General features: G+C 59.4%; 1 protein-coding gene across 3 annotated transcripts; it reads right to left on the bottom strand.

The window, feature by feature from the left end:
* Nucleotides 1-117: 117 nt before the first annotated feature.
* On the bottom strand, nucleotides 118-24082 carry MYO1C (myosin IC). Of its 3 annotated transcripts, none has more exons than XM_033846486.2 (32): nucleotides 23993-24082; nucleotides 16466-16621; nucleotides 16235-16350; nucleotides 15493-15691; nucleotides 15331-15411; nucleotides 13870-14049; nucleotides 13691-13789; nucleotides 12862-12975; nucleotides 12705-12776; nucleotides 12159-12278; nucleotides 11964-12046; nucleotides 11637-11742; nucleotides 11444-11524; nucleotides 11073-11164; nucleotides 9283-9377; nucleotides 9156-9202; nucleotides 8961-9041; nucleotides 6271-6376; nucleotides 6048-6165; nucleotides 5322-5435; nucleotides 5170-5246; nucleotides 4763-4831; nucleotides 4591-4675; nucleotides 4347-4506; nucleotides 3610-3693; nucleotides 2676-2769; nucleotides 2526-2581; nucleotides 2270-2405; nucleotides 2121-2191; nucleotides 1922-2019; nucleotides 1747-1846; nucleotides 118-1350 (listed from the first exon to the last, which is right to left on the bottom strand). In XM_033846486.2, the coding sequence occupies exons 1-32, from the start codon at nucleotides 24065-24067 to the stop codon at nucleotides 1324-1326; spliced, it is 3192 nt and encodes a 1063-aa protein (XP_033702377.1). In that variant the 5' UTR covers nucleotides 24068-24082; the 3' UTR covers nucleotides 118-1323. The 3 variants fall into 3 exon arrangements, with proteins under 3 accessions (XP_033702377.1, XP_033702379.1, XP_033702378.1); XM_033846488.2 differs by lacking the exon at nucleotides 23993-24082 and adding an exon at nucleotides 23075-23240; XM_033846487.2 differs by lacking the exon at nucleotides 23993-24082 and adding an exon at nucleotides 17962-18156.
* Between the last annotated feature and the right edge of the window lie 3464 nt (nucleotides 24083-27546).

Genomic DNA, 27546 nt, shown 5'->3' with positions numbered 1-27546 from the left:
GTGGTATCTTCCCAGACCAGGGATCGAACCCGTGTCCCCTGCACTGGCAGGCGGATTCTTAACCACTGCGCCACCAGGGAAGTCTTCCCTTTTCTAACATTCACAAGGAAACCAAAGTTGGCAAACACGTATTGCTTTATTTAGTGTTTCTCTGGATTGCAGAAGTGTCAGCAGTGGGCTGAGACCCCCCCAGGAGGGCAGAGGCAGCTGGGCAGTCCCCCAGCCCCACTGGGGAGGTGGGGGGGAGGGGCAGAAGCAGCAGAAAGAGGTGACGCCCCTGCAGCTCCTCCCAAGGCCGGCCCCTTCCCCAGGCTCCCAGGATAGGGAGGGGGGTCAGGGGCCAGTAAGGCCCTATGTCCTTGAATTGGGGCCAAAGTATATGGGCAGGGTGTTTGTCATCCTAAGGCATGGACTCAGGCAGGAGAGCTCCTCCCACCTGGTGGCCCCCAAGGGTGATTGCTGGTCAGGAAGCCACATGCACCCTTAAGGCATGAGCCTGTTTCACGGGGCCCCCATCCCTGGGAGAGGCAGTGAGGTGTGCTGAGGACAGGGTTGCAGTCTGGTTTTGCCCCAACCTGCTGGATGACCTTGGGCAAGTCCCTTCCCCTCTCTGGGCCTCTGTCTCTTGCTCGTCACACCAGGAGACTAGACTAGGTGATCTCTCAGAGTTGCCCAAATTCTATGCTCTAGGGGTCCTGTCCCTACTCCAGGATGCCCTCAGGCTGGGATGATATTAGAAGGGCATTTTTAAGGCAGGAAGGAGGGGGCAGGCAAGGGTGGTCTCAGCCCCCAGGGGGATGTTGGAGTGGGCTACAGGTGGGCAGGCAGACAGACAAGGTGCCAAGGAAACGAGGAGGAGAGGGTGGCCTGGGCAGGGAAGAGGGCACCAAGGCCCAGACCGCCCACCCTCTCAGCTCCATTCCCTGCCCTGCTGGAGTCAGGGAAAACACATCCAGTGTGTCTTGGGGGTGGGAAGATGGCTTTTTTAAAAATAGTTTCCTATAAAGCATCAAAAAATCTCAGAGAAAACCTCAGCAAAAGTTCCCTTCTCTCAAATATTTGGCATTGGCAGTGGGGCTGGCGTGGCTGCCTCTGGCCCCGGCTTTCCTATTGCTGTGGCCCGGCCTGGCCCACTCCTGGGGCAGCTCCCTGGTCCCTGCTGCTCCCTCGAGAGAGGGGCGAGCGGCAGGCAGGAGTTTGTTGGTGGGCTTCAAGGTGTCCCTGGGTCCCTGTCTGGAAGCTCGAGTCTTTGGTAACTGGGAAGGGGAGAAGGGGATGAGCAAAGCACTGGGAGGCGGGAGGGGGGTCCAGTGGGCGCCTTCATCACCGAGAGTTCAGCCGTGGGGCCACCTGTGGGACGGGGGAGAAGCCCAGGTGGTGAGCAGGAAGCAGAGGTGCTTCGAGCACTTGTCTTCACGGCTTAGATATGTCACAGCGCGGGGACAAGCTGGGGGAGTGGTCTAGAGGCCTTGGCGCTGGAGACTCCAACCCTATTCCCACGGGAGCCACTGCCCTGGCCAGAGCGGGCCTCCCTTCCCCCCCAGCACACTCTCACCCCCCGATCCCCCCCGCGCCTGCGCTGCCATGTTTATGACCCTCTGCACTGTGGGAGCTCAAAGGACCCACAGCGAGGCGCTCAGGCTCTGCCCAGCACTGCTGAGGTTGGAAGGCTCGGCCACCAGAGACTCTGCTCTGGCCCCAGGGCCCTCAGCGGGAGGCAGGGTGCTGCTGCCGGGCCCCACTCACCACAGCCAGGTGCCCGTTCTTGGCCTTGGTGACGAGCAGCTCTGAGCCGGTCGTGAAGTCGATGATGCCATCCCTGCCGGGACCCCCTGCGAACGTGATGCTGGAGGGAAGGTGGTGCGTGAGGCCCGCCCGCCCCACGCACGCACAGCCCCCTCCCCGCCCCTCCCCGCCTCACCTGCCCTGGTTGATGTTGATGTTATTCACGCGGTCGGCGCTGAGGGCTGTCTTGGTCAGTGTCTCAATCACATGGTCACTCTGCAGCACCACGTCCCCCTGGGGGCCCAGATGGGGTCAGGGGTCAGGCCCTGCCCAGAGCTAGAGAAGCACCCACCCCCCACCCCACCCCCGCCACCTCCCAGTCCCCCGAGGGGCACCTTCTGCTTATTGTCCTCACGCTGCACGTGGAGCACAAAGAGGCTGTCGCTCAGGCTGCTGACGGAGATTCCTGAGGCGGAAGGGCAGAGGTCAGGGATCAAGGGTCAGAGCAGGGGCCCTCCCCACCCAGCCCTGGACTCCGGCTCACCGGTCAGGTTGGCGTACTCAATCCTCTGCTTGACTTTGGCATCCTCCACAATGACCACGGCGTTGGGCGTCAGCAGCAGCTGCCGCGAGCGGGGCTTGTAGCCCTTGCGGTCATATTTCACGACGGGCACCGCGTACTGGGGACAGAGGGTGGCTGAGGGGCCTCCTCACCCTCTGCCCAGGCCCTGACTCCCCCACCCAGTCCTCGGGCAGCAGAACTGTTTGCGATTGAGGGTGGCCGGCAGGCAGCGTCTCACCTGGATGGGCTCAGAGCCCAGGGCCTGCAGCACTTTGGGGCTGATCTCATCTGCGCCTGCAACCCAGATGGGGGAGGGGGAGGTGAGAGGAGAAGAGGGGGGACTAGGATGGTGATGGAGGGCTTACGCACTGGAAAGTCAGGGGCTCACCAAGCCGTGTGCTGATGAAGAGCCTGGGGACACTCTGGGGGTAATTGTCCTTCTTGCCCTTGAAGATCTCACTAGCCACGGCTTTCTGCTGCAGCTGAGGAGACAAGGGCAGGGAGGGGGGCTGTCAGAGGGATGGCGACCATCACAGCAGGGACAGGCCCAGCCTCAGGAACTGAGACAGCTTCCCTCACCCTCTCTCTGGCCCCAGCACCAGAGGCTAAGCCCTGCCACCAACACTCCCCTTTGGCCCCTTCTCTCCCTTACCCCCATCCCCACTGACCAAGGCACAGGCTCCTCAGAAGGGTCATGACAGACAGTACTGTCAGGGTTCAGGCCCCACTTTGGGGATAATTCCCCATCACAGCAGGCCTTGGAACCCCTGAGATAAAGCTCCGGCCTGGGATCTGGCTGGTTGCTAATACTCAAAGAACTACTACAGGTTGGGATTTCCCTGGCACTGCAGTGGTTAAGACTCTGTGCTTCCACTGCAGGGGGCACAGGTTCGATCCTTGGTTGGGGAACTAAGATCCTGTGTGCCACAAGGTACGGCCAAAAAAATTTAAAAAATTTTTAAAAAACCACTACTGCAGGTTAATTCTGCTGCGTGCGTCCTTTAGCATCATCCTATACTGAGTTGGCAAATACAGGCATGTCAGCCACCAATGTCTCTCTCTGGACCTATTCTATCAGACTCAAGCTGCAGCCTTTTCAACACAGGGCTCTGGGCAGCCTCTACCAGGCCAGCGGAGCTGGTCTAGAAGATAAGCCCTATTTGCCGTGCAAAATCTACTCCAGCCTCGGCTTCATACATGAGGCCAAACGGGCTGGGATCCATTTGAGGGCACGTGGTAAATTGGGGTGAAGGTCCTCCAGGCCAGCACTCTTCGAGTGTCCCCCTGGCTAGTCCCCCAGTGTCTGCCTCCCAGCCCCATACCTGCTGCTTCCACTCAGGGCTGATGCTCCGGCAGTACTTCCACACCATATTCTTCCGGCACAGCTCCCGCAGCAGTTCCGAGGCCTGTGGGCGCGAGCGAGGTCAGGGCACCCAGGCAGCCTGGCTCCCTTCCCTCTGAAGACAACAGGCATGTGCCTACCATCAGGCCTTGGCCTAAGTGACACCCCCTCAGCCTGGACCACTCTTCCATTCCTGAGTTGCTTCTTTGCAAAGAACTCATCCTTGGGACTTCCCAGGTAGCGCAGTGGTTAAGAATACGCCTGCCAATGCAGGGGACACGGGTTCGAGCCCTGGTCCAGGAAGATCCCACATGCCGTGGAGCAACTAAGCCCGCGCGCCACAACTACTGAGCCTGTGCTCTAGAGCCCGTGAGCCACAACTACTGAGCCCGCGTGCCACAACTACTGAAGCCCGCGAGCCTAGAGCCCATGTTCTGCAGCAAGAGAAGCCACCGCAATGAGAAGCCCACACACCGCAACGAAGAACAGCCCCCACTCGCTGCAACTAGAGAAAGCCCACAGCAACGAAGACCCAACGCAGCCAAAAATAAATAAATAAAATGAATAAATTTATAAAAAAAAAAAAAAAGAACTCGTTCTCTGCAGCCCAGCTCCAGTTCCCTTCCCTTCCCTGGTGGCTCCTCTGGTCACATGGTTATTAGGTCCCTCCGCTGAGCGTGCTGGTGGTTCCTAACTCAGCAGGGAGGGCCCACGGACCTCACGCAGGGCAGGTGGCGGCGTGGGCCAGGAAGTGTCCAGGATATTCCGGGGCAGCTGCCGCCGCAAGTTGAGCAAAAAAGAGGTGCGCACGTGATCCAGGAAGAAGGCATTCTCGGGGCAACGGGGTGCGTGGCGCAGAATGAAGCCGCGGATGAGCCTGTGTGTGGGGGTGAGAAGCCTGGTAACGGACCCCCACACACACACACTCTGCACCCCGCCCCCCATGGCGTCCAGTGCTCACCGCCGGATGGTCTGTGCTGCCCACTTCCTCTTGGCTGCCTTCCTCCGGCCCAGGGTTCCTCGCCACCACGACTGGATGCAGATGGCTGCAGAGACCACAGACGGCTGACCTCTATCTCCTCCGCACCCTTACCCTAGCCCCTGCCCTCCTGAAGACCCCTGGGCCCCCAAACCTGATCGCTTCACCCGGAGGAATTTCTGCCGCCAGTGAAAGCCCCTCCAGGTGGCCTGGATCTTCGTGGCTGTAATTGGGAAAGAAAGTCACTTGGCCAGAGCACAAGGGACCCGGCTGGGGGCCGGGCACTGTCAGAGCTCACTGAGCGGCATGAGTGAGGGGAGTGGCTGAATGAGCATTAAGTGAAGGGAGAGTAAATGAAAGAGCAAGGGAGCGAGCAAAGCAACATGAGAACATGCTGAGTGTGTAGCCAAGGGCAGAAGACGGGGTGCTGGGGCTGGGGAGGAGGGCAGCTGAATGTGGGCGTGGTGGACTTCCTGGAGAAGGAGCCCAAATGCAGTGATTTCTTTCCTGCTCCCCAGAATGGACTCCACTGGGATAGGAAGGGTGGGGCCCCTCTCTCACCCAGGCTCTGCCGCCGGACCTCCAAGGCGTCCTCTGTGGCAAACAGGGTCTTGGGGAAGCGGATGAAGATCTTGGTCCTGTGAAGGCAGCACTGTTCAGCCCCTGGTTGCCACCCCCGTGCCCCCCAAACACCAGGCGTGGGAGCCACTCACCTGCCCATCTTGTACTCTTCTGGCTTGTAGCCGAGGTGTCTGACCAGCACAGCCACCCCATCCTGGGGCCGTCCTGCCCATATGGGCCATGTCTCTGGGCACAGTGACTTGTACCTGGGGACAGGAGGGGCAGAAATGCACTCAGCCCCCACCCCTGCCAGCATCCTTCTCTGGGGGCCCAAACCAGCTTTCCCGGGCATCTGCTGGGTGCTCCCACTGACTCACAGCTCACAGAAAGCCTGAGAGGTCGCTCTGTTACTATCCCCACTTTAAAGATGAGGAAATTGACGTTTCTCATCTGCTGAAAGTCATGGGGCTAGAAAGTGGTAGAGATAGAATTCACACCTGATTGACTCCCCAGGCCCCTAACTCAGGATAACCCCAAAGCTGCTCTATCCTTTCTGAGCTGATTGGAAACTCTGTCCTTTTCACAGGCGTTTATTATCTCCGCTGGTGAGAGACAGGCATGTGGATGCACGCTTCATGGACCCCTGAGCAGCTGCTCTGTGAGGGCAGGGCCTGAGGGGGTGGAGAGGGCTGGTCTTTGCCCTACCAAGCTTGACATTAGGCCTGCAGCATGGAGGGGCCCCTGGTGTGGATCCCACAGCAGCTCAGAGCCCCGTCCCTGAATGGGGCGGAGAATCGCTGTCCTCCCTCCCGGGATCGAGGAAGCGCCGACGACCCTCCCACCCTTTTCCCCTGGCGCTGAGCCAGGCCCCGCCCCACCTCTGCAGGAAAGCCTCGTATTTGCGGCGATAGGCAAAGCCGGCTCTGCGCACGCGCAGGTTCTCCATCAGCCCCAGGTACTTCACCTGGTGCCGGATCAGCACCTCGTCAAAGCGGCCTGGGGGAGGGATAACCGGGTGGTCAGAGGGCTTTTGCCGCCAGATGGCCGTTGCCTCTGCAGGGGAGGCACAGCCTGCACCGGTCCAGGGGGCAGAGGGCTTACCGGGCTGCTTGGCGTCATTGGGCTTGATGCAGCGGACGTAGGCAGGTTCCTTAGACTTCAGGATCTCCACCAGCTGCAGGAGGCTCATCTTAAACTGGGTGGCCACCTGGTCAGCCAAGATGAACGGAAGGTTGGTCGGAGCTGGGCTGAGGCCGCTAACCCCTGCAGATGCCGCTCCCTGTGGCAGAGCTCTGAACCCCCCGAGAGACCCCTCCCTGGGGCAAAACAGAACCAGTTCCCACAACTACCCCTGCCCTGCGTGGGCCCTTACTTTTTTTTTTTTTTTTTTTAAATTACGACACTTTATTCCAGCATCGGCAAAGGTCAGAATTCTGAAGCTCCTGAAGACTGGGCAGCATTTCCAAGGGAAATGTTACAACTTTACAAGTTTTGTTTCTTATTTAATTCTACATGCAGGAACTGAAACTTGGTAAAAGAAAAAATGCAAAAAAGCCAGAAAAAAAGATGTAATCAAGTTGTAGCATAGAGATGTGCTCTTCAACTAAATTTACCGTGCCTACTGGAAAGCAAATGAAAGACAACTATCCTAATAAATTAACAGATTGCCAGAAACAGGCTAAGAACCCTCATTTCTATTTAGTGGGGAGAAAACAAAACAAAACAAAAACGAAAGCAAAATGAAAGCTCTACTATTTCCATATTTTGTTTAGAGACAGAGGCTGTAAACCCATGAAGGTCAACAAAATCTCCAGGTCCCCTTCTCCCATCACCCCTCCCTCACAACAGAGGAAGGAGCCAGACTACGTCACCTGCATCCCTCTGGCCGAGCTAGAGACCTCAGTTGAAGAACCTCATTCCCGTCTTAAAAATCCTGTTCAGGTCTCCTGGCAACCTCAATCCTATGTCTTCCTTTGGCAGCCACTCTTTCTCTTTTTAGAATTCCAGGGGCGCATTCCTAAACAGTGTGTCCTACTCCTATGCGTTCAATCGTTATCCCTGTACACTGCACTGCAGGACCTTCAAGGACTTCAGGCCTGTGGGAGAAGCGGATGCCTCAGCAAAGATTTGCAATCCACTGCGGTCCCATTAATGCCAGGGGCGTATGCCTGGGGGTTCTGGAAGCATCAAGAAGGGGCAACTGTTTCAGTCTGTGGGGTTAGGGGGCATCAGGAAGAGTCTTCTGAAAATAACCCTTCAGCTGAGAATGAAAGGCTAAGTGGGAGACAGCCCGAAGGCAGGCAGGAGGGGACGGCATTCAGGCAGAGCAACCGAGTGAGCAAAGGCTTGGTGTACACGGGGCACTACAAGCAGTGCAAGGATCCAGAGAGGGAGTAGAAAAGATAGGGTTAGAGAGGCAGTATCACGGTAGGACTCGAGAGCCACATTAGGGAGATTAAATTCTATCCCTCCCTGAGGGAAATAGGGAGCCAAAGAGGAATTTGGAGGGAGGGAATGACAGGAAAAGATCTGCCATTTGGAATAGCTCTATAGCAGACAGGTGGAGGATGGTTGGTAAGGACAGATGGGAAGCCAGGAGACCACAGAGGAGGCTGTGGCTGGCTCAGAGGACCAAACTGGAGTAAAGGATACAGAGAGGCTAAGAGGCAAGGGTATTCAGGCAGCAGAAACCGGCAAGATCCAACGGTTGTTAGGATGAGGGCAATGGGGGAGGCTGAAGAATCAGGGATGATGCCCAGGTTTCTGTCCTTCAGGACTGGGTGGAGGGTGGTCCCTGCCCTGAGTTAGGGAAACAGAAGGAGCAGGCCTGGGACACTGGATAGTCAAGGGCCCTTTATAGACTACTGGGGTCTGGAGTGCCTGCAGGCCACTTGGAGACCAGTGGAATCTATGGCTTGCTGGAGAGGCCTGGATCGAGTGGGTGTGTCCTCATGAGCGTCAAGGAGGGGGATATGAGGCCATGGATGAGAATGCTCAGGGAAGGGGCGGGGGTGGGGAGCAGAGGGCAGGGTCCCAGGGAGTCAGACTCTGGACAACATGCTGCCTCCATGGCCTCCCTGCCTGCATGTCTTGGCCTGCAGCGCTGTGGCTTCTACCTCTCCATGACCTTGCTCTTCCTGGGACTGCCCTGGCACTCCTCCTGCCAAGCCCAGCAGCCACACCTCTGACCACAGCTCACTGGAGCTCTCCCTGCATCTGGCACCACTGGCCATATCTGCCTTTCCCCATCTCTCTCCTCGAAATGTCACTTTCCTGTCCACCTCCTGGTTTTTTTTTGGACTGTGTACCTATGTGGGGCCCTCTGTCTATCTGATAAGCACCTACTCATTCCCAAGTTATCTCAGATGCTTCCTCCTCCAGGAAGCCCTCCCTGACCACCTCCCCTCTTCGACTCCCTCAGGCAATTTGCTGCTCCCTCAGTTTCCATAGCACCCTGCGCACATTTCTAGGAGAGCACCTATTCATTTTTGTATCCAAAGTGCCCAGCAATGTCCACTACAAATGTCTGCTGTGGGGGTGAATGCACGCAAGCGCCCGCACAGACACAGGTGTACACATACACGTCCACACTTAGAGACAGTGCACACACAGGTACACATGGAAGTAAGCACAGATGCACCCACGGGCAGCCTCCCAGACACACACCGATGCACAGTCAGGCACCAGTGAACACGCGAACTCAAACACACACTGCTAACTCGCAGCTCATGCAGGCACCGGTCCCGCTCCCATGCACACACACACCCCCTCGGGTCCCACAGCCTTCACACCGTCTCTGGCCGCTTCTTGTCACTGAGCTCGCTCCGGTCGAAGCACTGGCTCATGATGGGATTTTCTGAGCTGCACATGGCCTGTGAGGGCAGAGCAGGGCGTCATGGTGGGCGCACAGGGTAAGGCCTGTCAGATTCCTGGGGCAGAGGTCGTACAGAGCCCTGACCGCGAGCCCTCCCCCTGGTCCTCCGCACCTCCTTCAGGTTCCGGAAGAGAAGGTCATTGTTTTTATCCAGAAACCCTGGAAGGAGAGAGCAGAGGTAAGGGGAGGGAGAGCCCCTCTCCCCACCCACTGTGGGGACCCAGCCCCAGGATCCTCACCGGTCACGTTGTAGGTCACCTCCCCAGCATAGTGCAGCAGGCGGAACTCCCCGCGGCCCAGAGATTTCCTGGTCCGCTGGTCAGCCAGCTTGTGCCTGGGGGTGACAGGGAGAGGAAGCTGCAGATTGCTGGCCTGAGCCATGCACCCTGCCTGCTGAAGAGACTTCAAGAGAGGAACCAGGCATCCAGTAAAAAGCTGGCAGGGCGGGGCCACCTCCCTGCACAGAGGCTGCCACAGAGGCTCAGAGAGGTAGATGGCTTTGTCCTGGGTCACACAGCACCAGGATGGGGACCTTGGCCTCCGCACTGCCAGGGCATGCTGGGTGGAGGGCTACTTGGCGCTGCTTTTGGCTGTTACATGCCTCTGCTCAGAGGGCTGAGTGCTGCCCACTACATTTTAAGACTGGAATCTGCCCCAAGAGACTACTTATGTCTTAAGCATGTTTATACCCTTTAGCCCGTTTTCTACTTTTAAGAACAATTCCAAGCAACTAACCAGAGAGACCAGGCAGAGATTTAAGGCACAGAGATAGATATTCGTGGCAGCCCTGTTTTCCCAGCAGAAGCCTGGAGGCTGGACAGGGCCCCCAGAGGCTGGGTGAGAGCAGTGGAGTATCTGCTTTAGAGCCGCTGGAGGAATTGTTTTGAGGAAATTTTTCTGTTTGATGATACAGGAAGATACTCAGGATATAACATCATCCTGAGCCTTACACACAATAAGTTCTCAACTACGAAAAAAAAAATGTATAGAAAAAGGCAGGAAGAAAATGTCTCGAATTATTAACAGTGGTGACCTCTAGGTGACAGGATTACAAGTGGCTTTTGCACACGTTCCAATTTTTCTCTGATGAGGGACATTATTTTTACAGCCAGAAAAAGTTTTTCTTTTTCTTTTTTCTTTTTTTTTTTTTTCAGGCAAGGCTTTACTGGGGCCCCTGCTACAGCAGGTGCGGGGAGCGAGAACAAACAACAGGTTCCCTTGCTTGCTCGCTCCAGAGAAAGGTTTTTAATATTCTCTTAAGCAAAAGCTGTTCAGGGGCTTCCCTGGTGGCGCAGTGGTTGAGAGTCCGCCTGCCGATGCAGGGGACACGGGTTCGTGCCCCGGTCCGGGAGGATCCCACGTGCCGCGGAGCGGCTGGGCCCGTGAGCCATGGCCGCTGAGCCTGCGCGTCCGGAGCCTGTGCTCCGCAACGGGAGAGGCCACAACAGTGAGAGGCCCGAGTACCGGAAAAAAAAAAAAAAAAAATTGCTCAGGAATTCCCTGGCGGTCCAGTGGTTAGGACTTGGCACTTTCACTGCCGGGGCCCAGGTTTGATTCCTAGTCGGGGAACTAATCTGCAGCCCTGGGCCTGAGTCCCAGCTCTGGACTTAACTAGATGTGAGATAACCTTGGGCAAACGGCTTCACCTCTTTGAACCTCAGTAAAACCTCCTCTAGGGGTTGCTTCGGATTAGAGGAGCTGATGTACTCAAGATACACAGGGCAGAGCTGGAACAGAGAGGCTTGTTTCTTTTCTCCCCTCACCCCGCTTTAGGGGATTCCTTAAATGTAAAGGAATTTCCAAATAAGGAAGCTAGGAAAATCTTAGGAAGTTTCATTCTCAAAAGGAAAAGGAGGAAGCTGTGCTCCTCGCTTGTGACTCTGCGGACACACTAGGAGCCGCGGCTCTGTGTGCCTGTCCTTCACTTAGTGCCTCCTCTGGTCATCCCCTTGTGACTGGTGTTCAATGATTAGGGGGACCGCAGGCTTCCACAGGCTCTGCCCCAGGAGAGCCCCACAAGCCCACTCACGTCAGGAAGTGTGGATGGTGCTTGACGGTGTCCTCCAGCTTCTCCAGGAAGGTCAGGTCCGTGGCCTCCCCGGGGCGCAGACACTCCTCATCCTGGGGGGTGTGGCAGAGGGTGAAGGACGTGTGGGGGAGGGACTGGAGAGCACAGGGACTCAGGGGTCCCCATGGGAGGCGCAGACACAGAGGAAAGGGGCAGATCACAGGGAGCCTCCCAGACCTGGCCAGCACCTCACCTCACCCTCCACAGACAGCCCTGTCCTGTCCCTGCTCAAACTCTGGCTCTCTGAGGACAGGCCCGGAGAACAAAGGGAAAGGGGTGATGTCATCCCACCCAGCCCCCAACACGGGGCCTCGGAGGAGCAGACGGCTCACCAAAATGGAGATGATGCCCTTGAACTTCTCCTCCACCAGGTCACAGATGATCTTGTTGTTGAAATACTGGACAGGCTCCCACTGAGGGGCAAGAGGGGAGGAAGGCATCATCGTGGGGTCCTGGCACCTCTCCTGGGGAGACCGACGCCCGGGCTTCCATGGCAGGTGGGGACGCCCACAGGCTTGCACTCACCGCGATGCCCTCTGCCTCATACTCCTCCTGTTCCGACTTGAGGGTGAGCTCAATGAAGAGCTGCTGCAGCTTCTCATTGCAGTAATTGATGCAGAACTGCTCAAAGCTATGAGGGAAACAGAGGAGCCCTCAGTAATTCCAGGGGACACGGGACCAGAAGCGGGGGAGGGTTGGGATGAGGCCCCACAGCTCTAAGGGAAGAAACACAGAGCAGGACCCAGGTGGCTGGGAAGACACGGGCAGGAATGTGAGAGGCCGGGGAAGAGGAGAGGCACCAGGACAGGGGAGACGGGAGGAGGGACAGGAAGGGGACAGTGGGGCTCTGACCTGTTGTTCTGAAACACTTCGAAGCCATAAATGTCCAGGAGCCCGAGGACCGTGGTGCTCCGCCAGCTGGGGCTGTCAGCATCCTAGGGCCAGATGACCAAGAGCATGGGTCCCAACGTTCGCCAGCTCCCAGCCCTGGGCCTCCCTGGTCTGCCCTCCCTGCCACCTTGGGAGCAGCAGGGGCCAAGCCCTCACCTTGGAAGCCAGCGACCTGTTGATCTTCGCGACCAGCCAGGTAAAGGTGCGACTGTACACGGCCTTGGCGAGGGCGTCTCGCGCGTAGGCAGCCTGTTCTAGGTTTAGCGGGCTCAGGAGCTGGGGGTGGAGAGTGAGATGGGGAAATGAATGCAGCCCCTTCCCACCCCGGTCCCTTCGCACTCAGGAAACTGACCACTCTGCCCTCCCTGCCCATAATGAGTCTGGGGTTGGGGGGCACCAGGGGAGGACACAGTGGCCCCACCAGAGGGAAGGTGGTATAAGACAAGAGACCTCATTCCTGGAGGAAAAAAAAAAAAAAAGAGGCCTCATTCCTGGAGGTGAGTCTTCCTTCCAGCCTCACCCTCTTGCTGTGTGACCTTGGCCAGCTCCCTGAGCCTCCCTGAGCCACCCGCCTTATGTCCTTCCAGCATTGCTAAGAAGACCAGCTGAGCAGACCAGAGGAAGGGGGATGACGGGAGGAGGGCTGCCGTACAATACCTGCTCCCGCCCCCACTAGCCCCTGAAGCAAAGGCTGGCCCTCACCTCTTCGCCCTTGGCGATGATCTTCCTGTGCGTCAGGGCTTCCCGCAACGTTGAGCCTTCCACACCAAGGAGCTGCCGAGGGAAGGGGTGGGCCTGGTGAGGGTGCACTCCCCCCGCCCCAGCTGCCCTGCCCTTGCCCTCCGCTTGCCCCACTCACCCGGGTCAGATACTTGAGCTGGTTCTCGGTTGTGACCTGGGCGTTGCTCTCTTCGTCGGCAGCAAAGTGGATGTTGCCCAGATGCAGGACACTGGCCACGATGCTCAGCAGGTCCTGGGGGGACAGGGAGGGGTAGGTGGGGGTTACAGGAGGGGCTGAGAGCCCCACAGGGGCACACAGTGGATGGTCAGAAGGAGCCGGGAGAGGGGCTTCCCTGGTGGCGCAGTGGTTAAGAATCCGCCTGCCAACGCAGGGGACACGGGTCCAGGAAGATCCCACATGCCGCGGAGCAACTAAGCCCGTGCACCACAACTACTGAGCCTGCACTCTAGAGCCGCGAGCCACAACTACTGAGCCCACGTGCCACAACTACTGAAGCCCACACGCCTAGAGCCCGTGCTCCACAACAAGAGAAGCCACTGCAATGAGAAGCCTGCGCACTGCAATGAAGAGTGGCCCCCGTTTGCCTCAACTAGAGAAAGCCCGTGCACAGCAATGAAGACCCAATGCAGCCAAAAATAAAAAATAATTTAAAAAAGAGAACCCATTGCTTTCAAAAAATTAGCAAAAGACAGACTGTCTCTGGCAGAAATGGAACTCCTTCTGCCTCTTCTTATTTTCATATAAACAGAGACTATGGTACCTGCATGCAGCAACGAAGACCCAACACAGCCAAAGATAAAATAAATAAATTTTAAAAAGGAGGCAGGAGAGGTGGTAAAGGAAATCTGAGAGGAAAAGGTGGCTAGAGTAGAAACGGGGTGTAAAGGTAGACGGAGATTTTCAGGGTATGACAGGAGAAAAGGGAGGGTCCCAGCAGAGGCCTCACCTCCACCTCATCCTCGGTGAAGTCGATGACCGTCAGAGCCTTCCTGACAACCTTCCAATCGTTCTTGTCGTTGACGGAGGAGACTTTGGCGCACTGGCCCTGGAGGACGGGCAGAGCTGGGTTCTAGCCGTGGCACTGGGCTCCCTGGGTGGCACCCGCCCTGCCTGGCCCCTACTCACCTTCACCAGGTACAGGTAGCTCTGGGGGTTCCGTTCCAGGCCCAGCCTGCGCAGTGTCTCCTCCTCGCCCCCCTCCAGCAGCTGGTAGAAGATGTGGAAGTTCCTCTCCCCGTGATTCTGGTGCACCACTCGGGACTTCTCCAGGAGGTAACTGAGGATGTGGCCACCCACAGGGGCGCCCTGTGGGCAGGGCAGGATGTAGTGACTGCTCAGGGGGACTGGGGACAGAGCGCAGCTTCCCCTTCCTCCCCTGCCCTCCGAATTCCAGCTCTGCCAATGGCTCAGGCAAGTCGCCCCCTCTGGCCTGTTTCCTCCTCTGAGAAATGAGGACGCTCAGCCCTATCTACCTGGCAGCTCCACTTGGGTGTCCGACAGGCATCTCAGTCTCAACAGGCCTGAAACTGAACTCCTCATCTCCCCTCCTCAAACTAGCTCCCTCTTCCCATCTTGGTCAACCTTCCAGGTATTCAGGCCAAGCAGTCTGCAGTCCTGGAAGCCTCTTTGTCTCCCACACCTCACATCCAATCGGACAGCCAATCCTGCTGCCTTAACCTTCAGAACCTCCAGAATCCAACCACTGTCAACACACTGGGCCCAGCCACCATCATCTGTCATCTAGATTTAATAATCATCAGCTTCCTAACTGCTTTCCTTGCTTGGCCTGGTTCTCTACCTTCTATTCTCAACAAAGCAGCCAGAGTGATCATTTTAAGAGGAAAGTGAGGTCATAACACACTTCTGTTTCAAACTTTCAGGACTTCCCTGACGGTCCAGTGGTTAGGACTCTGCGCTTCCACTGCAGGGGACACAGATTCGATCCCTGGTCGGGGAACTAAGATCCCACAAGCCACATGGGCATGGCCAAAGAAACAAACAAAAAAAACCCCCCAACTCTCTAGCCTCTCTTCCACTCAGAGCTTTAAAAAAAGTTCTTACAAAGACCCAAAAGGATGCACAGCATCTAGCCTCCTCTTCTGTTCCTTGGCCCCTTGCTCTCTTCTCCAGCCACTCTGGCCTCCTTGTTGTTCATGAACACATCCAGCACTTTCCCCATGAGAGCCTCTGCACTGGTTGTGCCCTCTGCCCGGACTCTCCTAGGTATCTGCACAGCTCATTCCTCTGTCTCCATCAAACTTTTACCAAATGCCACCTTCTCAGTGCCTACTATATCTGCCTCATTTAAAACAGCAACTGCTCCCGCCCGTTGCCTCATTTTATTTTTTGCCGTGACACTTGTCAGCTAAATTACATTTTTCTGTTTACTGTCTACCTCCCTGGAGGCAGGATTTCTGTCTGTTTTGTTTCACTGCTGGACCACCAGCACCTGGAACAGCGCCTGGCACACAGTAGGTGCTCAATACGTATTTGCTGGTGCCAAAGACCTGGCCAGTGGGCGCCTGCTGAATGGGAATCCCACTACCCCTGCCCTGCCCCACCCACAGGTACCTCACCCACAGGTACCTTGAAGTCAAACTGCACGTCCATGTACTTCCCGAACCTGCTGGAGTTATCGTTCCGGAGGGTCTTGGCATTTCCGAAGGCCTAGGAGAGAACAGGGGTGTGAGGCGTGCCTGGCAGTCTCTCTCTGCCCCTCCCGCACCCCAGATGCTGCTGGCCCCTCACCTCCAGCACGGGGTTGCTCTGCAGCAGCCGGTCACGCACGGCACCGCCTCGCTCAGGGGCTGGGCAGGTCTCAGCATAGAACTGCAGCAGCCGCTTGGTGGCCTCTGTCTTGCCTGCCCCGCTTTCCCCAGAGATCATCACGGCCTGGTCCCGGCGCTCCGTGCGCAGTGCCCGGTATGCAGTGTCAGCCACCGCGAACCTAGGGCAGAGGCCCGTCAGGAGCTTAGGGGGCCAGGGGTCAAGTGGCTGCAGGGGGTGGGAGTTCCACAGGTAGGACTGGGGGTGGGCGCTCCCATGTCTGGTGGGGTTCACAAGGGGGTGTACCCTTGAGGATGGGGGAACCCTCCAAGGTGTGGGTCAAGAGAGATCCTACCCAGCTGAGGATGGGAGTCATATTCAGACAGAGGATTGAGGGGATCACTCATGGGTGGGGGGATTGGAGGTCATTCAGGTGAAGGTTGAGGTCACTCATAGGTAGGGCTAGGAGGTCCCTCAGAGGTGGGGGTCAGAGGGTCACTGAGGTTGGAGGGCCATGTTCAGGTAGAGCTGGGGGAATAAGTCATGAGTGTGAGTTGGGGTGGAGGCTGGCGGGGTCCTGCCCAGACGGAGTAGAGAGATTCACCTTGGGTGGGCACTGGGCATTCCTCACAGATGTGAACTGTGATTCATTCCAAGTGGGAGGTCGGGTGGAGTCATGTCAGGTGGAGATGAGGGGGTCACTCATAGGAGGGGGGTCACTCACAGGTGGGGTGGCACCTCATAGAAGCTGACGCCCCGGTAGCGCTCCATGTGCTGCCGGCTGTAGATCTGTAGGTCCCGGTAGGGGTTGACAGAGACCAGCACAGGGCCAATGTAGGTCTGGGGGTCAGGGGAGGAGGGTCAGAAGTTTCTCCCAGAGGCCCCTGAGCCTCTTTCCCTCACAGCCTGCATCTGTGCCCCCAGCACCCCCTGCATCTTCCCACTCGGGCCTCACGTAGATGAGGTTCTCCCGGAAGCGTCGCCGCAGGTTCTCAATGAAGGCTGCCTCGCTGGTGAAGTTCTCCAGCAGCACGAAATCCTGTACCCCGACCCGGTCACGGGCGGTCAGTGCGCTCTCCATGGTCACTCGCACCCCGTCACTGCCCAGGGCCTGCAAGGAGGGGCCATGGGAGAGGGTCAGCGGCAGCAGGGTAAGGGAAGGCCACTTCTCCCCTCCAGCATAGCCTGCGGGACTGAGAGGACAACCAGGGGCACATGGACACGGGGGGCCTGGACACACGACACAGGGAACACCCAGGAGACGGGTGTACCAGGCTGGGTACAGTGGGCTTGGATGGCAGGAAGCTGGTGCATGGAACACTGAGGACGCAGGTCCCAGAACAAAGACCACATGGGACCTGAACACAGGACACTGGAGCACAGAGCACCCAGAGGACACGGGGGCAAGGCCACTGAATCCAGGGAGACGCTGGTTTCGCGCAGAGAAAGGGGGGGTCATGAGAGTAAAAGAATGCTCTGTTGACCTTGGACAAAACCCCTCCTCTCTCTGGGCTGTGTCCTTCTCAAGAAGGAGGAGTTGAGATAGACCAGGTGACCTCAAGTCCCTTAGCTCTGGGCCACGTGTGACAGGTGCTTTGTAGGACAAATAGCTCAAAGTGAGTTCTACAGGCAGGGTGGGGCCATCTCTCCCACACCCACTCCCAGAGTCTCCAGGGGGAGAGTGTCTAGGGACCTAGCAAGATGCCACCCCAGGCCACAGGAGAGGGATTCCCCCAGGGGACCTCCCATCCCAGCTGGGTTCAACACCCACCCCAGAAGGGGGGCCCTCCCCTCCAGCTGCCAGGTTCACAGACACACTCCTCCCCTGAGAGCCCCGAAAAGCCTCAAGGGAGTGGGGATTTTACCGCGGAAAACACAGCTCCCTCCGGACCCCATTAGAGGGTGGGGAGAAGTACAGGCTCAACAAGGCCCCACCCCAGAGCACACTCTTCAAAAGAGTCTGAGGGCTCTAGAAAATTGACACCAAGAGTGTCAAGGGTCAGAGAAGAGCAAGGTGGCCACCGTGGTGGGAGGGGGGTGTAGATCCCCAAGAGGCCACTAGGCCTCCTCCGACCGCAGACCACCCAGATCTCTGGCCGGGGAACCCCTCAGGGTCTGGCCAGGGGCCTGCCTCTCCTAGGCCTGTCCCTCACTGCCCCCTCCCCCCTCCAATACTGTCCCGAAGCTGCCGCCAAATCTGGCCCGAGCTCCAGCCCCCTTGCCCTCTGGGTGACGGGTCTCGGCGCTCTCGGCCCTCCCCGGGAGCTATTCACCCGGCCTGGGTCCGAGAGCCTCACCCTCCCTGCCTCGGCCTCCTCCCCCTGCAACTTTCCGGGACGTTTTTCCACCCGAAATTCCTGGGCCGCGCCCGCTTCCTGGCGAGGCCGAGGCGGCGCCGCGAGGCCGGGAGGGACGCCCGGGACCCCCGCCCTGCTCGCCAGCCCCGCTCACCGACGCTCGGTAGCGCATCCTGCCCCGTCGGCCTGGCGCCCTGCTCCGCTGCCCGAGCTCTCGCCTCGGGGCTCGGCGGCGGCGGCGGCGGCGTCACGAGGGAGGGGCCGACCCGCCCCCCGTTCCGCCCCCTCAGTGAGCCTCGGAGGCGCGGGACTCCCCGGACGCCCCCGCCTCCTTCGGTGCTTGGACTCGGGGGTCCCTCCCCAGCTGGTAGGGGTGGGGCAGGAACTAAGGGGGATCTCGCGGCGTGGGTGGGTACAAGGGTGGGGGTGGGGGCGGGGGCGGGGGCGGAGCTCCCCGCCGGGCAGGGGCTCCGCCTGAGTCAGGTTTTCCAGGAGGGACTTCGTTGGTTCCAGGGTGGGGCCCGGAACCCGCGCGGCCGCCGCGTCTACACTGACCCGGAACTCACTTCCGGGCTTGTATCTACAGTACGCACTAGGCCAGGCGCTGGACTCACTAGGCAGAGGCCCGTGGGTCCCGGAGGAAGCAGGATTCCCACCCCCACACTCCAACCTCGAGTCCCGGGAAAGTTAAAAATAGAACGAAATGTCCAAATACGGCCGGCGCGCCCGGGCGGGCGGAGCCTCCGTGCGGGACACTGTCCACCCCCGTACACTCTCTGGAGGGTGGATCCCGTGTCTTTAAGTCTCTAGGAAATCTCTTTAGTTTCCCGCGTCAGCACAGAGCGCGTACCCCAGGGACGAAGGCAGCCAGAGCACCTTTGCCGAGCGCGGTGCGTGCCCGGCCTCCATGGAGGGCTCAGCTTTCCATCTGGGGAATCTACGTCCGACTTCCAGCATTTGGGGCAATACCTTTCTCCCCTATCGAGGACATCCCGACTAGGGCCCCTGTGCCCAGGGGCTCTTCACCTCTCTCCTTCCTCTGGAGAGGGTCTCCCTCTATTGTCCCTCTGGATCCCTCCATACTTTCTGCCCAGGACATCCTCCCTCTACCCAAACCAGCCCCCCAGCAGCCCCGCCCTCGCTGGGCTCTCAGTGGGCAGCAGCCTGGGGGGCAAGCTCTAGCTCAGATCCCAGCGCTGGTGGGGGTGTGATGGCTAGTGCTTCTTCCAAAAGGCTGGGCTGCTTCTCACAAGCTGTATGAGCGCCAGCAGGTCAGTTAATTTCTGGGAGCCTCTCCTTCAGCCTTAAAACGAGGCTAATACCTGTCTCAAAGGGCTGTTGAGAAGGCTAAGATAAGCCGCCAAGGCACCTCCCAGGCCTTCAGTAAACACCACTTCCCTCTCGGACAGACACTCTTTGCACACACGCTTGGAGCAGACCTACTAAGAGCCAGGTCCTGGGCCAGGCAGGTCACACTTCTTCTATAGCGGGGAAAGCCCCTCAGGCGTGTCTGCCTGCCAGTTAACAAAGAGCTCTCGAACTTTACTTGTGCCCCACCTGACACATAAGGAACCCGAGGCGCAATCGCCGGATGCTGACTTGACCTAGGGGGCAAAAGGGCAGGGCTGGCACCCAAAGCCTCAGCGTGCCCCTCTCTCAGACCTGGGCTCCCGGGGGAGGGAGGGAGGTTGCGGCAGGTGCGGGTTGTAGCCTCGTGGGGAAGGCTCATTACCTCGAGAACAACAGCCCGGCCGGAGCCGCGGCCCTGGGGACCCCGCGGCGGGGGCGCCAGCTGGGAGATGGGGCCCTCTGGAGGGAGCGAGGGGACTGGGTGCCACCGCGCGCAGCTGGGAGATGGGTGGGAGCGGAGGGGGCGGGGGCCTTAAATGCCACCAGCTTCGGGCTAAGGGCGGGAGGAGGCCCCCTCCGCGAGGGGCCTCAGCCTCCCGCTCACCCGGAGTGGGAAGGGCCTTGGAAGACTGGAGGAAGGGGGTCCAGCCGGTCCCCACCAGGAGCACGGCTCCGGGGCGGTACAAGGACTAGGCTGGCTCGGCTGGCGGCCGCCCGCGGGCCCGAGGCGAGGAGCTGGCAGAGGGGCGGGGCCTCGCGGCCGCAGTGCCCGCTCCGGCCGCCGCCGCGTCAAGCGGCAGGAATGAGGGGAATCCGCGTGCGGAGGGGTACGGCCGGCCACCCCCGCCCGAGCCCCGCCGCTGCATTCCCCGGATGCCCGCTGACTCCCTTACAGCCGCCGCCCGGCGGCGGAAGGATGGGGCGTCTCCGCTGCCAGGCGGGCCAGAGGGCCTGCTCCCCGACCACAGCCCCTGGCCACCGCCACCGGCCGCCTCGCCTCACTGGACGGAAGCGCCCGCCCGGGAGAGGGGGTAGGGAGGCGGGGGACAGAGCGTGTGAGAGACACCGCGGCCAAGACTGCAGCGCCGGGCGCTTCCTGCGTTCGGAGCGCTGTCTTCTGGTACTGTACTCCTTTCAATGCCCTCAGCCGAGCCATGAGGTCTGTATTATTACCCCCATTCTACAGACGGGGAAACTGAGGCTGGGCAGGCGAATGACGTGTTCAAGATCCCAGGACTAGTAAAAGGAGGGGTGGGATTGGAACCGGGAAGTCTACCACTGTCTACTCCTGCAGGGCTGCCCTGAGGGAAAGACGCCTGCCTAGCGGCTGGAGGATTTCCCAGCTTCTCTGTCAGGGTTAACATGCTACCGCCAGGCCATGACCTTCCTTAGCGAACCCATGACCGCAGTGCCCAGTACCCACCCTTGGCGGTGTTGTGTGATTATTGACATGTAGGCCTTAGGAACGGCAGCTAGGGAGTGGGCCATGACCTGTGCCCCCAGCATGGCCCTGGACCTAGGGGCTGGCCGCAGGCTGGGGTGCAGCTGTGACCCCTGAGTGACCCAGGACTTATTTCCCAAGGATGCCTCTGAGTCTCCTCCCACCTGGGGAGGTGTTTCCCATAAAGGTGGCGCAGGCCCAGCAGACCTGGGTCATCCAGTGCCCGTTACCTAGTATGGGCCAGGTGCCCCCAAGCCTGCCCTCTGGAGGAGTGGGGAGGGCAGTGGGCAGCCTCAGTTGTTCCCCTGGCTCAGGTCTATGCGAGTCTGGAGAGGGTGTTCTGAGGACCCCCAGATTGCTAACAGAAACTGATTTCCACTGAGGCAGCCTCATGGCCTGTTGGGGCAGCGGAAAAAACCATAGCCTAGAGCTTCCCTGGTGGCGCAGTGGTTGGGGGTCCGCCTGCCGATGCAGGGGACGCGGGTTCGTGCCCCGGTCCGGGAGGATCCCACGTGCCGCGGAGTGGCTGGGCCCGTGAGCCATGGCCGCTGGGCCTGCGCGTCCGGAGCCTCTGCTCCGCAACGGGAGAGGCCGCAGCAGTGAGAGGCCCGCGTACCGCAAAAAAACAAACAAACAAACAAAAAAACCATAGCCTATCTCACCCACAGCACATGCTGGGCACAGAACTGGTGTTCAGCTTTTCTATTATCAAACATATCTTAGGTCTGGGCCCAGGCTGCCCCACCAAGGACTGTTCCAGACTGAAGGGAACTGTTGCGAGGGGGAATGGAAAGAAAAGTTGGAGACTTAGGGGTTCTACCTGATATCTCACTGGGCCCCAGTCAAGGGCTGTATACTCTGGCTCCAGAACCATGGGCCTTTTGCCTGCCAGACACCTCTGCCTGGGGGTCCAGCAGAAGTAAACAAAGCGCCTTGCCCACTAACCCATCCTCCTTGTTCAGTATCCTGTAAGATGAGAGGAGGCGGGCACCTCCAGCTAGTCATCACCGCCTGGCATCAAAAGGCCCGCCCGGGCTTCCCTGGTGGCGCAGGGGTTGAGAGTCCGCCTGCCGATGCAGGGGACGCGGGTTCGTGCCCCGGCCTGGGAGGATCCCACACGCCGCGGAGCGGCTGGGCCCGTGAGCCATGGCCACTGAGCCTGCGCGTCTGGAGCCTGTGCTCCGCAACGGGAGAGGCCACAACAGTGAGAGGGGGGGAAAAAAAAGGCCCGCCCTCCTCGCTCCACTCCTCACACCAAGGAGTCACTACCTGCTAAAACCTCCCCTTGGCTCCTGCATCACTGCTCTGCCCCTGGACCAAGCAAGCAGCCTCCAAACTGGCCTCTCTGCCTTCCTCCCGCCAATCCATTTTCCCACAGCCGCCTGTAGTATTTACAAATGCAAATCCGATCAATTAACATCTCATGTTAATTGAGTGAAGGTTTATAGGGCACCTGTCCATATGCCAAGCACACCCACTGCTTCTCGCCAGGCCCCTGTATGTGGACTCCAGAAGCCCCCTGTGTCCTCAGTTTACCCCACTGCTCCTGTGCTCCTATGTGGCTACAGGGGCAGCCGTCTCCAGTCCCTTCTCTCCCCATGTCTCCCTCACCACCACAAACAGCCAGGAGGAGCTGCTTCCACCTTTGCCACCAGCCGCGTGGCTCTAAGCTTCAAGCCTTTGCACCTGCAGCTTCCTTGGCCCTCGCACCCAAACCCCTCCCCACCTGACTGACTCTTAGTCATCCTTGAAGATTCAGCTCAGGTATCACTTCCTCCAGAACCCCTTCCTGACTCCCCGCAACACACAGCCCCCTCCTTATCGCATTCCGCTCTGATCGAAGGTTTCCTTGTCAGTCTCTCCCAGGAGACTGCTCCCGCTCCAGGCCGGCACACAGTGGGAGCTCAATAACCCCTCGTGGACGCCTGTGTGAATGAATGAATCACAGAGCCCGGGAGTGTGAGCAGAAGGCCGGAGCGTGCCGGGCGTTGAATAGGCCGTGGGCCAGCCATTCATTCTCTCATTCATCTCGGAGCCCCCCAGCCGCCGCACTCACACGCAGGGGCCACTGGCGCGGCTGGGCCGGGGGGCGGGGAACGGGAAGGGGCGGGGCCCGGGCGGCTTCTCCGGAACCCGGAGGCAAAGCCGGCAGCCGGAGGGCCCCAGAGGGCGCGCAGGGCGCTTGGGTCACGCGACCCCGGCCGCTCCTCTCCGCCCTCACGTTACCCGCAAGAAATCTAAGTCTCTAACAGACCGAGTCCCGGAGCCACCGGGTCCTGGGACCCCGCACGGGCCGGGCCGAGCCCACCCTCGGCCCCAGCGATCCCTGGCCCGGCGACCCCCGCCTCCCCAACAGTAGCTCCGGGCCTGGCTCGCCGCCCGGCCGCTTACCCTCTCCTCCATCCCGTCCGCCAGCGGAGCCCCCCCACCCCCGGGGCCGCGCGGCTGCGGCCCTCCCGGAGTTCCCCGTACCCACCGGCTTGGCTTCTCGGGTGCGCGGGCGGGGGCCAGGCTAGTCGGCGTGGCCGGCTCCGGAGTCGGCGGCCCAGGCACGCTCTCCCCGCCCAGGGCCCGCCCGGGGCCGGGCCGCTCCCTGTCGTCATCCCGGTCAGGGCCCAGGCCCCGGCGCGCGCGCGCACCCTCCGGCCCCGCCCAGGCCGCCCCGGTGCCGGCCCCGGCCCCGGCCCGCGTCCGTGTCCGCGGGGGCTTGGTGCAGCACACTCCGCAGCCAGCTTCCGGGGACGAGGCGCGTCACAGTCATTCACACACATGCACACACGCACCCTCCTCTGGCTGACGACCGGGCCCACTCGCTGTAGTGCTGGGCGGCGTGTGTCTTATGGGGTTCTCCCTTATCCTAGGGCGCCTTTGCATCACCAGAGCAAACCCGACCCTGCCCTGCGTGCCAGGCCAAGTCAGTTCTTCCCCTTTTCTGACCGCCTCGCTCCATTCACCCTCCTTCTCCACCCACGCTACTGCTCTGAGCCGGCCAGTGTCTGTTCTTCAGGCCAGACGGGAAAGCAGCGGCATTAACTGAGCCTGTACTATATGCACCTGGAGCTTTGCATGCGCTGGTCCTTAGATCTCAGAGCGGCCCTGTCACCTCGGTGTTGTTAGCCCAGTTCATAGGCCAGCCCACTGAGGATCAGGGAGCTGGAGGAGAAGGGATTCAAACCCAGATCCCCGCTTTGAAACACTCTGCTCCTGGTGGGCTTAAACCCTACACTCTTCCTTTCATTTACCCCTTGTTGTCCAGTCTGTTCCTGTCCCACCAAGGATCAGAATGCTTCCCCCACTGCTCACCTCTTTCCCGAGGGGTTTGCTTGAGAGGAAGCTGCTGGGCCCTGGCGAGACACTGCCACCCTTCCTCCCAGCCCAGAGCATCCCAGCTTACAAGCTTGCAGGGCCTGTGGGGATGAACCACACGTATGATCTCCCCGGTGGGTATCAGCTCCACTTGCAGGGCCATTCCGTCTGTGGATAGCCAGCGTGCTGAGCACTGGGGCCTCTGAGCAAAAGCCCGTCTGCCTGCCCGCCCGCTGGTTCTGGCTGCTCCCGGAACCAGGAATCTAGTCTCACGCTGGGATGGCCGCTTGGTTCAGCTTCAACTCCAGCCCCGGGGGATGTGTCTGGTCCAGTGCCTCAGGACACAGCTGGAGCAGCCCAGGTCTGATTGGGAGGCCTCTTGGCCCAGCAGGGTTGGGGCAGGAAGAGGAGGGGCTGAGGGACGGAGGAAATGCTTGTTGTCCCAGGTAACCAGAGGAGCTGATGCAGCCACCCATGGGGGACCCTGGGCTCCAGGTCAAAGGGTAGGAAGCCTTTCTCCCCAGCAGCTCCATGGCCAGGCCTCTCCAGCTGCCCTCTCGCTGGTATCAGCTGGAGAGCACAGTGACCACTCCCCAAGTCAGAATGTACCTCCTCCCTAAGCCAAGAGGATCCATGAATAGGCACAGTCCCCCCCAGCTTGTCCGCCTCCCACAGCGGCAGGTGAGCCCCTGGAGTTTGAGGCGCCAGGCTGCTGGGGACTGGCCATGTTGGGCAGAGGGGTTAGCTGGAGAGGCAGGAGGGCATTGTGAGGAGGCCCCTGTCCCACCCTCCTCTGGCGCCTCAAATGCTTGAGGTTGGTTCCTGGCTGGCTTGGCGTTGGGGAGCCTTAATCTTGTTTGCCCCTTACTTTTCCGTAGCACCCTCAGGTGCTCCCCACCCCCAAATGTTCCTGTTTTCCTATCTTTATTGTTGCTAAATCACAGCTGACACTTTCCTGGCCTGGGACTGAGCCCTCAGGTCTCCGGCCATTCCTTATAGGAAGTGCAAAGGGGGAAGTGGATGGGGAAAGCGATCTTTCCAGAGGAAGATGCTGGCAGGGGAGGGGTGGAGTCCAGTGGGCCTGCACCGCCGGCCCCTCGGGCAGGCACTTTCCCTGGGCACCCTTCCTTCCCTCCCCTCAGCTTCCCCCGCCCAGGAAAGGCCAGCAAAGCTTCCTTCCTTCCTTCCTCTGGGAAGCACATCTATCCAGGGCAGGATCATCCCCGGCGGCCACACAATGGCCCTTATCAGCCGTGGAGCCAGGCACAGAGACCCAGCGCACACCAAGTCTCACATATTTCCTGTTTCCACCCAGCGGGTCAGGGCTGGGCCCAGAGCGGCCATATCCTGACTGGGGCCAAGAGGAGGGAGAGCACCCCCCCCTTCCCCTTCCCGCCTCTCAATCATTGCTGGACTCACCCCTCCCTGCTAACAGGAGGCAGGGGTAGGGGTGTGTGAAGACTTAAGGGCAAAGGGGAGAGGTGGGCACCTAGAAGACAAGCATGATCCAGAAACAGGAGAAACGGGGACCCCTGGAGTCAGGAGCCCTGAGGTCCAGCCCCAGGGCTACATCAATCAGAATGAAGAGCTGGATAGACTATTGTTTTTTTTTTTCTGCGGTACGTGGGCCTCTCACTGCTGTGGCCTCTCCCCTTGCGGAGCACAGGCTCTGGATGTGCAGGCTCAGCGGCCATGGCTCACGGGTCCAGCCGCTCCGCGGCATGTGGGATCTTCCCGGACCGGGGCACGAACCCGTGTCCCCTGCATCGGCAGGCTGACTCTCAACCACTGCACCACCAGGGAAGCCCTGTTTTTGATTTGTAATTGTTCTTTCACAATAATCTCGTGAACCGGAACACTGTATTTTACAGAAACTGAGACTCCTAGAGCAGGTGGAGGTGGAGCTGTCATTCGAACGCAGGGCTTGACCCCACTCCTGTGTTTCTGGTCTTGCATGACACCACAGCTCCCTGGCTAAGTCCGGAGGGATCATGCCACTCCTCTGGGCTTTGGTTTCCCCGTCTACAGATGAAGGGTGCTCTGTAGCAGCACCCACGATGGTTGTGCGTGAGAAGGAAACAGGTGGCGAGTTCAAGGGTTCAGAGTCCCTCGGGTATGTGTGTGTTGGGGGCAGGGATAGAAGTTATCGGGGGGACCTCGGGGTACAGGGATCTGGGGGAGAGGTGGGGCAGAGAGAAGAGATGGTGACATTTTTGGAGAGCTTAACCCAGGACCAAGGCTCAAGACTAAGGTGTGAGGGAGTGCCGGGTGAGGAGGGATGAATCGGTGAGAGCAGAGTTTGCACATTTTCTGAGACTTCAGTCCCAAGAAATCCATTCTACCTGCTCAGCAGCAGAGTAAACGAAGTGCCCAACAGCATAAGAGACATGCCCCACCTGGACCAGGGACTAAGAGGGCCGCCATCCCAGAACCTCATCCCATTCCCACCTGGGCAACATCTGTCATCCTCAGACATAGTCTAGTCTGTATAACAGGGCCCTCGTCCTGGAGTCTAGCAAGGGCCCAGGAACGTGTGCCCGTTCCCACCACTATCATGAAGGAGTCACAAGTGTAAAAGCCATGTTTCTAATTATCCTCCAATACAACAGCCACAGAACACAGATGGCCATGGCCTGCTAGAAGCCAAAGGGATAGTTCCTGATGGCTCCCAGGGTGAAGTAGGAATGCAGAGCAACTGGAGTGTCCCCCAGTCTCAGGTCATAGGTTGGGCGTTAATAGTCACAGAGCAGGCTCCCTGAGGTGTCTTCTCCTTGGAAACAGGATGTAGCGTCAACGGCGGCTGGAGGCAAATGGTGGGAGTGGGGCTGGGCCGTGTCCACACAGCATCTGGAGAATGCTCTCTGAAGACCCCTGGGCCAGATTCTCCAGAACATCTTGATTCTGACTCTCCTCTCCGCCTGCCCCCACTTCTAGGTCCCAGAGTGGTCTAGACAAAGGGCAGGTTTCTGGCCTGTGATGGCAGGCGAGGGTAGGGGAAGACGACCTGGATGGGGCAAGGACGACCCTGGAAAAGTCTGTGGCCGTAGGTCCTCTACCACCTTCCAGCCCTTCACAAGAGGGCAGGTTGGGGGCATGGAGCCTGACCCACTAGCAGAAGCGAACCTGGGTCCAATCTTCTGCTCAGACCCTGGGACTTCCTGAGTTGGACTCCTTGGGCAGGCGGTGGGGGTGGGGGTGGGGTGGGCTGCTGGCAGAAGGACACACATCAGCCTGCCCACAACCCCTACAGAAGAGCCTGGGCGGAGGGCTCCTCCATCCTGCCTACTTAGTCACCTGCTTCTGCTGAAAGCAGGGATCCCAGATCCTCTGCCCACCCCTCAGGGGGACAGGCGACGAGATGCCAAGACTCCTGGAACCCAGTGCTATGTGGGCCAACCAGTCTCTGCAGCCTGTACAAATGGGAGCATCTCCCCCTCCCAGGCAGCCTAAGGCCCAGGGTGGCGTGACAAAGAATGCAGGCCTGTGCCAGATGGGGCATGTGCCTGGCAGGCCTGCTGGGGCGGGACTGGAAGTGTGTGTGGGGGAAATCAAGAAACGAGACGCGAGCCGGAGGGTCCTTCCCACACCCAGTGGACTGTGTAGATCTTCACTGTTGACAAACTAGCTGGTTTCACTCACACC

The sequence above is a fragment of the Tursiops truncatus genome, chromosome 20, assembly GCF_011762595.2.
Source record: "Tursiops truncatus isolate mTurTru1 chromosome 20, mTurTru1.mat.Y, whole genome shotgun sequence".
In the NCBI taxonomy this organism is placed as follows: domain Eukaryota; kingdom Metazoa; phylum Chordata; class Mammalia; order Artiodactyla; family Delphinidae; genus Tursiops; species Tursiops truncatus.
Note: the sequence above shows the minus strand (reverse complement) of the source record. Positions and strands in the feature narration are given on the sequence as shown.